This window comes from Cyprinodon tularosa, unplaced genomic scaffold (genome assembly GCF_016077235.1).
Source record: "Cyprinodon tularosa strain WSP-4 unplaced genomic scaffold, ASM1607723v1 ctg326, whole genome shotgun sequence".
NCBI lineage: Eukaryota > Metazoa > Chordata > Actinopteri > Cyprinodontiformes > Cyprinodontidae > Cyprinodon > Cyprinodon tularosa.
Genome location: NW_024039037.1, coordinates 914,726 through 928,077, shown reverse-complemented (window position 1 = coordinate 928,077; position 13,352 = coordinate 914,726). Strand labels below are relative to the sequence as shown.

Sequence of the window (13,352 nt, the reverse complement as noted above, 5' to 3'; positions counted from 1 at the left end):
GAGATTCTGTGATTCTGTGGAGGAGTGGAAAGACCAGACGGTTAAACAGACGTCATGGGAGTAGATTCAAATGAGATACAAAGCAGGAGCTGCCTCTGCTCTGTGTCCAGCTATAGCTTCAAACTACTGCTGCAGGCAGGATGCCTCTCTCAGAAACTTTAGCCAAGCTTTAAATGCAACTATCAACCATTTTCTTGGGCCGTTATTCAAGTTCACAGCATCTAGTGGGCAAAAAGACCCATGGTGGAAAAACTGTTGAGTTTGTCAAGTGTTGGGGCGTCAAAACATTTAGCTTTTTCATCTTTTTAAATTCATGGCAGCCCATGTTTTCTATCAAATCATAGATCCTTTTAAATCCCTGATGTATGTTAACAATCATCTCCTGAGAAAGTAAGAGTGACTCCAGTCAAAAAATTATATTTGAGAGATTCTATATTCTGAGGCGCAAACAACATGAACCAATGACCAATAAATAATCAACATTTTTTATATGGAAAAATGAAAATGGTTTAGTGGGGGTTCGTGCATAATTAGTACCTTGTACCAGTACCCAATGTAAGGCTTTATGCTTAGAAAACAGTGTTTGTATCAATCAAAGTAGACCAAAGTGCCAAAAGAAGCTTTTGAATGGTGTTTAAAATTTGGTTTTAAATTTCAAACCTTGTTTTAAGAACCTGTTTTCTGTTTAGAAGTTAGATTTAACCAGCATAAATATTTCATATTTTCCCATAGAAAGCAAATAAAGTTAACTTGACACAGGTTTTGGGTGAAGTTGGAGATAGCATCAAAAGTACCTTCATGATTTAAAACAGGAGACACTACAATCACCACATATAGCCATCTTTTATCAAACAAAGCTGCACAAACTCCAAAATCTGTTTCTGTGAAGAAGCTCTTTAACTTTTTTAACATAAACATATTTTAAAATTCCCAAGTTCTGAGTGTAGAACTCCAGAGTTTTTAATCCTAACCAGAGCTCTTCAAAGTCCAAACCAGAAAACAACAGGTCCACATCAGCAACATCCATTTATAATTGGTCAAACTTTCCATGAACATTATAATGATTTCATAGTAACTATAAAGTTTAATCCCTATCATAGAATGACTAGTTCTACTTAAGATTTCTGCCTCTCTCCCACTACCAATAACGAAACATAGGTCAAAAGCCCTACAAAAGAAAGCCAAGGAGCCTACAATAGAGCCACACACAACCAGAAACATCCAGGGCAAATCCAACAATTACATGAAAACATGCTCTTAAAGGAAATAAAATGAAGGCCTCATAGTTAAATCCAGCCTTTTGTTTCTCATCATCTACACTATACAAGGGCAAGATAGTGAAAACATCTCAAATCTGGGTCACAGAGGACGCTCATCATTTAAAAAGCAGACACTGCTTGTCTGAGAAGACGCTCTATGGTAACACATAGTTAACTTTAGTTTGATCAGTTCAAACTAAAGGAGGAAAAATAAATGGCCTGATCTCTTTTGAAGCGCCAGTGGAATAACAGCAGGATACTGGGCTTTTAGCATGAAGAAGAGACAGTAAGAAGTAAGAGCCTGGTTGGAGAATTCGCTATAGATGCAGTAAAACTAGTAACTCGGTGTGAGTTTCTCCAGCAGGCTGTAAAGCCTGTAATACAGGCCAGTTACTTGCCCTTTAGCTATTTGACACTAACTAGTATTTGCCTTAAGGTACACCTGAAGCTGAATTTCACCAAAAAACAAGAGAACCCCCCCATTATTGCAAGAAAACCCACCTCACACAGTCATATTAATGAATATGTGATTGGCAAGAGCAGATATTCACAAAGAGAGTTGTGCTTTCAATATGTACCAACTTCAAAAGATATTTATTGAAAACTGTCTTCATGAGCTGACAGACTTTTTCCTACTCTCCTATTGTTTCATCTTTTGTTAGTTGAGTCAACAGTGTTATGATATAATAAAAAACAATAGCACTAAAGGGATCTTGTCATGAGGATACACAAAGACGTGGCGTTGGTGCTTATTTTGTAAACCACCATGTGTGCAAGTGCGACGTGTAGAAAACTGGAAAATAACAAGGAGGGAGCACATTGCAATAATCAGGGAGCTAGTAACACGAGGCCAATGATTCCCCTGACAGCCAGAAGCGGAGCCATGGATTCTTGCGACAACGACCAGCAAAAAGAAGGAACACATGACAAAGATTTTTTCCGAACCATATAAAGAATAATAAACAGATGCACAAGCACCTAGACAGTGACTTATGATGTTCTGCTACACTGTCTGGACAGAAACATCTCATGCATAAGCAGAGGTCTAAAAAATGCAAGGATCACATTGCAAGAGCTTTAACAGTTGACTCGATTAAAGGACGCACAGGCTTGACCAGACAAGATAGAATGTTAGTGATTTTTGGGTGGGACGCCTCCAGCTGTCCCTCTCATTTGGGACAGAGGAGTGGCATCAGGGAGCGGCATGTCTGCTAAATTAAACAATTCAACAAACAGAAAAAAAGGCCATTAAGTGATCAAACAAACTAAAGACAGTCCTTTCTGAAGGTTTTCATATTTTATAATCTCATCTTGTTATCTTTGGTCATATTACAACCAAAAACTTTTTTCTTCTTCCGGATTTTATGTAATGGACTATGATTGTTAAGTGTAAAAAAAAAAAAAAAACATAAACATCTAAAATTTTGAATCACTAAACATAATGAAAAGTGTGGTTTTAATTTGTGTTTCGCCTCCTTTAATCTTGCCCCCTAAATAAATATGGCCTTTATGAATCCACCTTTGTGTCATTTAAACCCAGAGTAAACACAGGTGTTCTAAGTGGTTTGTTAGAGGGCATTAGTGATCAGAAAACAATGAAGGCCACGAAACAAAGAAAAAAGGTTAGAGATAAAGTGTTGAGAGATCCTAAAGCTATGTTAGCTTATTAATACAAAAACTCAATTTCGGGAATATTTTACACAACTGATTAAAAAAAAATAAAAAATAAAATAGTTTAGTTAAGATCTAGACCTTGCACTCCAATTTAACAACCTGGATGTGAAAGGAGGGCATTGGGCAGAGAAGCAGCCGAGAAGCAAAGTATAAAAGCCATTGGTGAAAGAAAGCCATTCGTCGACGCAGTCCTGATTTTCAGTTCCACAAGCAATCTAGAGGGACACAGCCAACCTTTGGAAGTGGGTGCTCTGGTTTAAATGAGACCACATTTGAACTTTTTGGCTGACAGAAAAGATGCTAAGAGAAAAAAAGCTGCATAAGGAGGGGCAGTTTTCTTCATTGAAGATGGGCAAGCTGGTCAGAGTTGATGGAAAAATGGATGGAATTAAATACAGAACCATTCTGGTAGAATGTGATTAAGCTGCTATAGCCTAAAAAACTTGGATTTTGGAAATGCGGTATAACAAAAACCTGCTCAAAGCATATGTGTTAAAATAGCCTAGCTGAATGAAGGCCTAAATCTAAGTGAGAATTTAGTTAGTCTATAAAAAAAAAAAAAAAGAATAAAAAACTCAAATCTCCAGAAGTGTCAAGCTGACAAGAGACATTCCCTCAAAGGCTTGGGGCTGCAATCACAGTAAAAAGTGGTTCTATGAAGTATTGAGTTAGTGGAGCTGATTACAAATGCATGCCAGACTTTTCTTGGAGGTTTTGTTTAAATATTCACAATTATCCACTACTTTCAGTTTGTCTATCACAAAAAAATAAATAAATAAACGACATTGTGGTTGCAATGTGACAAAATGTGAAAATGTTCAAGGGGCATAAATTCTATAGCAAGGCACTCTGCATGCTAACATTTGTTTTTATGCCACCTCTTAACATAAAACGTCTGTTATCCATCTTCCTCTCTCTCTTAAACTAAAGCTCACAGTTGCAGTTCTGCGCCGCAGATAATTAAGCTGAACCTTGCTGGTTTTTATACCCTTTCAGTTTTAATTGTAAACCTGTTTCACATTAGGAAAGGTACAAATCCAATTAGCTTTTCTGACAAGAAAAAACATATTGTTTAAACAAAAATTCATCTCAAACATGTGTGCCATTTCCTGGAGAAAAACATGAAAGATTTAATGTATGCTTGAGTGGTTTTTAGTGTCATAACTTGCTACACCGTAAAATATTTAGGAAGAGTAGACACACAAACAGAAAGCAACACACAGTAGCTCTTTCTGTGTTAACTGAAAATGAGCCTTTAACTACCGTTATGGTTTTCAGTTGCGTCAATTATACAGCAATGGCTTTACACCTTCCTGATTTGCTCAGACTGTGCTGTTAGATTTGCTCATAACTTTTCATTTTTACAGTAAATCATTAAATCTATTATGGTTTACGAGGCTCCTATTTTAGCACTGTCACAAAAAAAGCTCCCCAAATGTCATAATCAAGCCAGTATTATTAGAGGTTTAATGTTTTTAAGTAAAATATCTTCTATTGCTACTTCCCCCTCCAAAGGGGATTTTTTTTTTTTAATCAAATTAATTTTTCCTCACATTTCAACTACCTTCAATATACCACATTTTCACAACCCAAAAGTCAAATTTGGTTTCTGATATAAACCCCCTTTTTTGGTTTAGCTGATTTTTGTTGCATATTCTGTGCATCCTCTTACATGGTTTCCAAAAAAATGGAGGAGTCCTATTACTACTGCCAGGAGCTTCTGAATTGAATGAAGCATGAAATGTTAGACAGAAATAAATCTTGTTGATCATTATATGTTAGTGGTAATTAGAAGAAAATAAATCTAGCTGGTTCCTAAATGTGATTAGATGTACTGCAGAAATTCAAAGCTCACACTGGTTCTAATCTTAAGGCTGGTTCAAAACAGGCAACCATTACCCAGTATCCATAGTACAGGTTTGTTTTTATGTCAAGGACATAGAGTTGTTTACCTAAGAAGCACTTTTAAGAGGAAAATACTCCCATTCTACCTTGGTTTTATTTGGTTATCCATCTCAGCTCCAAAAACCTTTGGGTAATTCCACTGTCATGTCTTGCATATTGTCTGACAATGTTATACTTTATTGATTTGAGAATGTTAAGTCTGTTTCTAGAAAACTATAGACAAGGCAAATCCCATTATTGTCAACAGATTTACCTGATGTATTGTTTCAGAAGGATATATTAAATTAAGAAAATAAAAAACTGACAAGATTCTCTGTATCGTTTATTAGTTTGGTTTCCTGTTTTTCTTATACTATATGGTCCAGCTTGATGCTACAGCTACCAATACAAGATCTGACAGAGCTTTGGAGAAAAAAAGAATAAGAATAAAAACAAACTCTGAAAACAACCTTCCATGTAAGGCAATGCGGCCAAATGTCAGACTTATCATTCCAGAAACAGCCCAGGTGACAACTGACTGTGCCAACATTTTGCTTTAATCTGTGCAACCATCCTGGCAAGCACAGGATCCAGCACTATAGGTGTGTTTTGACTGAATAAATCAAATATTTTCCAGGAACCAAGGTTGTTTTAAAGGTCTTTTACAGAGCTGCCTGACATTTTAACCATTAGAACTAAATATTATTTTTGGCACAAAGTATTGTTGAAGTTACCCAGAAACAGTTCCTGTACCACTAAGCATTTAGTTAAGGCTTGTTACGGTATTTATCACTGTCTCTGGTAACTAATGTTAAAGATTAGGAGCAAGCAGAATGCTCTGTTTTACAGATACAGAGCAGGAGTGAGGATCACACATGCAGTTTTACTGCATTGTTCTGTGCTTCAGAATGTGTGGATTGAAATTTAGCGAATATGAAGAGTAATTTAGTAATCTTTCATTATTTCACTGTCAATATGAGCGGATACGCCCACAAGCCAAATTTGTAACACCAGCGAACTTTACATATCAGCAGCTTAGAGAAAATTTCCTTGGATGACATTTAGCAGATAGCTGCCAGACCCTATGCAAAGCTTGAACTACAAGAAAAAGTAGACATCATTTGCTTTCATCCTACCAGCAACTTTTTAAATTACAAATTGCTAGTACCAGGTTTGACTATCTTTGTCTGTGTTCATCCATGCTCACACCATTGTATCCTGCAGCAGATTTCTCACCTGCTCACCCCCCATTTCACCACATCTCATAGATGGGTTGAATCTCACTGATGGAATGAAACCTGGCAACAGTGGAAACCAAAGCAGGTTGATAAGTTCAAAGTAATGTATGAGAAACAGATCTGAGATCATTTCAGATTTGCAACGTAGTGCTTCGTCCTGCTGGAAATAGCCCCAAACGACGAGAATACCGCAGTCATACAGTCATGGATACGGGCAACAGCAATACTCAAGCACACAGTGGGGTTTCAATGACACTAACTGGTAAAGAGACCCCCCCAGGTGTGCCAAGAAAGTAAGTCGGACAATACCATACTCTCGCTAGGGTGTAGAGTTATCACTAACCAGGAAAAACTCATCTTTCTATGACACCTATGCCCAATTTTGACACTACAACATAAAGACAGACACCTTAACTTGAGAATCAATGCTTTAGGTAACTTTTTTAGCTTGCTATTGTCTAATTTTGGTAAACCTGCGTAATGTGTGACTTCTGGTTCCAGTTCTGAAGTGATGGGAGTAACACAGGATTTCTACTGTTTCCCATATTACTAAAGTGTTGCTTTGTTCAGAAATACATTCATAGCCCCGTCCTTCATCACCCTTTGAGTTCAGTTAAAGAAACTCTGCATTAAATACATTTCTGTTGTATTTTTATAAACAATCTGTCACCCTGACTGGCTAGAAATTGAGATGTAAATATGATGCTGTCTGCAAGACTTCTTTGCTGCATATACTAGGTATGTGATTTTTCTGGCATATTACCAGCTTCAACAGCTGCGGCTCCCAATGTGTGAAAAATGTCTTATTCTCTTATATAAATATAACCACAACCAACCTACTCAGTGAAGATTTTGTGCAAATTAAACCTTGTGCTCAGATCTGCCATATTTAGGATGCCACTTCACTGAAAATGCCAGTGAGAGGGGAAAAAAAGTGGATGTTGTCAGACATAATCTGCAAAATCCTTAATCTGTATGAGGTGAAGCTGTTCTCTGACCAGCTGATAATCAGAACCAAAGGCAGTCTACCAGAACCGAGGCAACTGCTGGCAGCTCTCTTGTCAGCCAAGTAAATGGAAAGCGCTGAGGCCTTTAACAGTTAAAGAGCCTGCCACACACACATCTTAGACTTTCAATTTAGTTAAATAAACTGGGACTTCAGGTTGGCTCCTTATTTCAAACCCCACTCTCACGCGAAAAGACACACCGTTGCAGCACACAAGAAGCATGACATCTCCCTCCCTCTCTGTGGGGAGAGAGGCAAGACATCGTGTTTGTAAAGCTAATAACCGTTCGTTCCTTCAGGCGACTCTTTTTATGTGCCTTATACCACACGTCCTCTGACGCAAATAAACAGACCCGCATCTACACACTCTCACTTGTACCTGGTTGCAAGCTCAGCAACATAAATTACCTTAAATTATGATTTACCTGCCAAATAAAAAAAATAATAAAACTGGGGTTCCAACGATGATGGATATTGTTTCCCCTGAACGCAGCCGTCAGGAGTCTTTTTTTATTATTATTTTGAACAAACAAAATTAAAGTGCAAACACTGGGCTGCTTGACGGGTGACAGAAGAAGAGGCAGCTGATCACACACCGAAAGACTAGGGTACATATCTCTTAGAAGCGCGTGTGCACAGTGTTTGATGGATAAACAAACAACATGGCAAGCTCTGGAAAAAAATTGTTTATATTTTTGTGCTAGATAATCAGAAGTGTTACAGTCAGACCTCAGCAAGAAAGGGACCCTAAATATATCTGATTGACACATTCAATTCTTGCAAAGAAGTCAAAACCAGTATACCATTATACCAATTTATACTTAGCAATCATTTGTGAATTCACTTTACTGCTAGTGATCAACTAACTAAATCACACTTGGTGTTTCATAATCCACAATGGGGTTCCAACCCCAGCTATAGAAATCACTAATGACACAGGTAGCCTTAGAAATCGGGCAGATTATGACCAATTATGAAAATAAACTGAGCTGATCATGGTGGATTTTATTAGACAAATTATCTGTTAGAAAATAGTTATTTCAGAAATAATGCAGAATGCAGGGTTGTGTAGGAATTAGGGCTAAAATATTTAATTGGATTAAATTTGATTAACTGATTATTGAAATTATCGTCATCTAATTTACTAATCGATTAATCATTAACTGGAATGTAGAAACTCTAAAACATGTCTTTAACTGACAGAGAAACCCACTTAGAGCAGCAAGTATATAGAAATTGTAAAAAATTATCTTAGCATTTAAGATAAAAAATGTATTTGTCTGTCAATATGCTCTATCCAGAACTCCTCAAGCAGGATTTTTTTTGCTCCACCTGGTTTAGTTTCATAAAAAAGTCGTCTTTATGGAACATTAAGCTATCCGATTATTAATCGATTACTAAAAAAAAAAAAAATCAACAGGAGAATCAATTTACAAGATAATTGTTAGGTGCAGCCCTAGTAGGATTGGAAATAGTACGAATCAGTCAAAATTACATTGATACAACAGAGTAAAGATGGCAAAATGACCAGAATCTTTTGGAATCATTTTCTACTTTAATTCCTATGTGAAACTGCTCTATTTAAGTAAATAAATAAATACATTAATAACACCTGAATTTGGAGGAAAAATATGGAACTGGATTTGTATTCATGGGACAAATCTCTATTGTCTGTATAGTTTCTATCTTTTGGAAACAGAACAGTGAGGTAACAAAAAAAATCATACCTGGAATTTATTAAATCCATCTTCATCTCTCCAACATTCCAGAATGATTTAATGATTCTTCATAATGTAATATAAGCTTACAAGTATAATTTGGATATTTGAAGTGATTGTTTAAAATTGGGCTGAAACAGTTTATCACATTTATCGTGATTAATGATTATTCGATTACTGAAATAATTCTAAACTAATTTGGTAATTGTTTAATCATAAACTGCAGTGCAGAAACTCTTAAACATGCCTTCATGTGCCAAGAGCAGAGCACACCTCTCTAAGCTCTATCATATATATATATATATATATATATATATATATATATATATATATATATATATATATATATATATATATAAACTTTTCCGTCTGTCAATATGCTCTATCCAGAACTCCACAAGTGGAAAAGCTTTATTTTCATCTTGTTTCATTTGGCAAAAAAAACCTTCTTTTAAGGAAGCTTAAGCTATCTGATTATCAATCGATTAATCAAAAAATAATCAACAGCTTAATCGCTATGCAAAGTAATCGTTAGTTGCAGCCATAGTTTAAAACCTATAAGCAGACAATACCTTATCTGCACCATATAATTCTTGGAGATTTAATTTAGCGCGAATTCAGATCAACTTTAGTCTTAAAGAGGTCAGTGGTTTATACAAATGATTTATGGTAAGTCTTAAATCAGTTATTTACAAGATAACTTTCACACAATACATGGAGATAGGTGGTGATGAGCAACCAAAGCTATATATACACCAATAAACAGACACCAGAAACATTTTAAGTGCTTCCAATGAAAGTAACAGCCCAACAGATAGGCCTGGCAGTGTAAAAATCACATTTATACTGCTTAGCTTTAACCAGGAAAAGAGAAGAAAATATTTACACTTCGTTAATCTAAAAATCTGGCACCTATTCTAACCTGAAGTACTGTTATATGCTCAGCTTATTGTGGTTGTTTCAAACAGGAACACCACTGGTGGCACACGCCATACAATGCAAATGACAATTTAAAGATTCATAAAATAGTTTTCACATCAATTTAAAACATAAACCCTTTTTTTCATTATTTGCATTGTTTTAAGGCAAGAGAGGTGTGCTTTGCTCCTCTGCTCTTTGCACCTCTAGAACTAGTTGTTAGCCTCAACCTTTGGGACCAACAAATCTGGATTTACACCAAATAAGGGAAGTAAGTGAGTTATCCGCAGCAGGTAAGACATACCGAAAGCTACATATCACCTTTTAACAACCTCATGTCAAATGCTCTGAACTTCCTCTTCTTATTTCCTAGCTTTTACGTATGAAGGAGAGAGGCTGCTCCATTAGAAAAAAAAACATTTCAGCATTTTAACAGAAAAACTTTCTCTCAGCCCAGACCCCCCCACCCCTTCAGTAAAAGTGACTCGACATGCTGAGGGTGACTTGAGGCGAGGCACAGACTGGTAATCCTCTTGGCTGAGTGGGAGCCTCCAGAGGGCCGGCCTTCACTCCAACCCCCTTCCTCTGTCCACCCCCCCAGCAGCGCTGACAGGCCACCCCATCCAGGAACAGTAAAGCCATCTGGTGTTTGTTTGGGACAGCTCACACACAGGATGAATGGAAAAAAAGAAGGCTGTTTGTGTGTTTGAGTGAGAATGTGTGTGTCAGGAGTCATGCCTGGGTGATTGTCACTCCTTCTGTGTGTCACAGAGATTTACATGCTTTGAATTGGATCTTTCTGTCAAAATGAAAGAAAAAAAAAAACGTCAAAAAATTGATAATTAACTATAAGTATCGCCTTGCCTTCAGTACTCATACCGACTTGATCTTGCAAACACAAACCTTAATGTATGTCTATTTAATTGTGTTTCTAATGTGGTTTTATTCTATTGGGTTTTTCAGTTTTCACAAAAAAAGGTAGAACTGTGAGGTGTAAGGTGTTATTGTATTCAGCCTCTATACTTTATATACATCTCTTGGATAAATTACAGCTGTCCATCTGGTGAGGTTTGTTTCTTTCAGCTTTGCACCTCTAAACACTGAGTTTTTTTGGGTTTTTTTTGCAAAATAGCTAAATCTAAGTCAGTTGGGGTGGTGAAAATGTGTCAAAACCCTTTGTCAAGTTTATACTCAGATTCTAAGACTGTGACTGAACCATTTAATATGATTTGATCTAAAACACACCCTGGCTGTATATTCAGGTTTGGCTTATGTCTTTAAAACTTTCTTCCAGGAACATCCAGTACATAATACCACCCATCCTCCCATCAGCTCTTCCCATTTCTGCTTAAGAATCCCTCATAATGATACTACTGCTGCCATTTTAATACCATCTTTATTTCCAAAACAGCTCAAGCTTAATCAGATTTGAAGAACTTGTGTGAACATAAACTTTCAAGTTCCAACACATATTCTCCCTTAGATTTAGGATCCTTTAACTAGATAATCCTTTCGAACATCCTTTGACAAATCATGACGTAAACAACTAAACTGTAGCTTGGTTGTATGTGAAGTGTGGTCATGCTGTTGAAAAATGAAGATCAGCCACAGTATAAAGCCTTCTGCAGCCCCCAAACAGTTGTTTTTTGGTTTTCCCTCTGAGATCTAACTCTATTTACCTCTATTCATCACCCCACTCAAAGTGACCAGCTTTGCTCTCCATAGCATGATGGTGCAACTAAAATCTTCCAGCAGGAGGACTGGATTCACATTGAATATATATGGTAGTTTCCAATAAAATAAAGTTAAAAGTGAGGTTTCTAAAGAAAAAAAAGTATTTGCAAGTAGTTCCTACAGCTGTTGGCTCCCACCCACAGTGATTTCACCAATCAGGGTATGACGTTTCACCAGGTGTATCAATGAAGTGTATCTTGAAAAAAAAAAAAAACAATAGCCTTTCTAAATAAACTATCAGCCTTTGAAAGGGTCAAATCACACACCGGCTTAATCTGTGACTGAGGTCCCCATGACATTAACCTAGTTCATCCACAGACACAGCTGTTCTGAGACATCTTTTATTAATGCGGTGATCATAGTCTCTGCTTCCACCTGACTCATCATCACTACTGTCTCCAATGATCATGTCTCATACAGGTGTTGTAGCCTTGATGAGAACAAGAGATTAGAAACAACATCAGAGTTTTTTTATGCCTTTCTTCAGCGATCACACTCACCAAGCAGCGCAAAGACAAGCAGGAGGGCACCCGTTGCCATTGTATGTGTTGCTCCGCGGAATCACCACCAATGCGCCCCCCCTTTTCTTTTAGATGAGTATGCAATGGTCTGGGCAGCCTAGGCAGTGGAGCTGGTAGTGCATCAGAAAGATGAAGAAACGTGTACGGATCCTTGAAGAACCTTTTGGAGGTAATCTGGACTGGAGAGTCTATAATCCAGAGCTTGGTGAGTCCGGTGCGCGACTTTGTGCCTCCAATAGCGCGCAAGCTTCCAGTGACGCGGCTTCACCCTCACCTAGACGCTTTTCATCGCTGACGACGAGTGCGTGTGGCTGGCTCCAAGCCGACCCAACCCACTCCCCCGCTTACTACTGCGGAGGCGACCCCCCCCCCCCCACCCACCACCAACCAACACTAACGCACACAAGCACCCTCCTTAGAATAAATAAAAAGATCAAGTCCGGCGGGGCTCGTGCGTATTTTGGATCCGGACGAGTCTTTTGGATCTGATCCAAAATAAATAAAAAATAAACAGGATCTGAGAGCTCTGAGGATGCGAAATCAGCCTGGAATAATTGGTCTGCACTGATCGGAGAGCAGCTCCTTCTCTGGCTTTTTCCACAGAAAATCCTGGAGACTATAATCAGTCTCCCACTATCGCCTTGCGGGGCGGGCGCTCTGGATGAAGCATACGCGCGGCTTTGTGCTCTGACACATATCAGATTTATAAGATTGTTTGAAGCGACCCAATCATATAAGCTGTAATGATTATAAGAATCTATCTAAATCGTATCAAAAATATTTAAGAGAAATATATGTGCCGGTTCATATGAAGCTGAAGCAAACATACAGCAGCCCGTTATTTTTCCCAGGAGACGCGTCCTAACGTCATTTTCCTCTTCCAAGGTTATTTCCTGGATTCCACTTTGGGCAGTTTGAAAACTTACAAGCGGCCTTGCTCCCACCCACTCACAGAAACCACGCCCTATAGCAGCGTGGGGTCTGCCACTCCACGGGAGAATCCAGATTTCTCACTAAAGATTTCTGGGGTATCGTTAAAGGATATAAAACTCAGTGGTTCATGGACCGTGTCAGTGAGTGCAAAGTGCTGCAAGTGTACCACCCTCTAGGGGAATATTTAAATATTTTAATCCTATTTTCGAGAAATTGAAAAATTATCTATAACAGAAAGGCACATTTACTATTTAATTTAGTGCAAACAGTTATTTAAGATTTAATTATTCAGAGTGACACTTTTCAAGTAGCCTGTTTTGTTTTGTCAAACTGAATTATGATGACTTGCAGCTAATCTTAAAATCTGGTTTCTCAATTAATTTGAATATTAAATTTTTGAATCAATAAATAATATATCATAATCATATTATGATCTACACAACCTGACAGAATAATAAGGAGATTTC

General features: G+C 37.6%; 1 protein-coding gene across 1 annotated transcript in view; it reads right to left on the bottom strand.

The window, feature by feature from the left end:
- The window catches only part of igsf3 (immunoglobulin superfamily, member 3), a 114,984-nt gene extending 102,664 nt beyond the window's left edge, over positions 1-12,320 (bottom strand). Inside the window, exon 1 of the mRNA XM_038293411.1 lies at positions 11,932-12,320. Coding sequence (XP_038149339.1) covers positions 11,932-11,971 — 40 coding nt within the window. The 5' untranslated portion in view covers positions 11,972-12,320. The remainder of the gene's footprint in view (positions 1-11,931) is intronic.
- Positions 12,321-13,352: the final 1,032 nt, after the last annotated feature.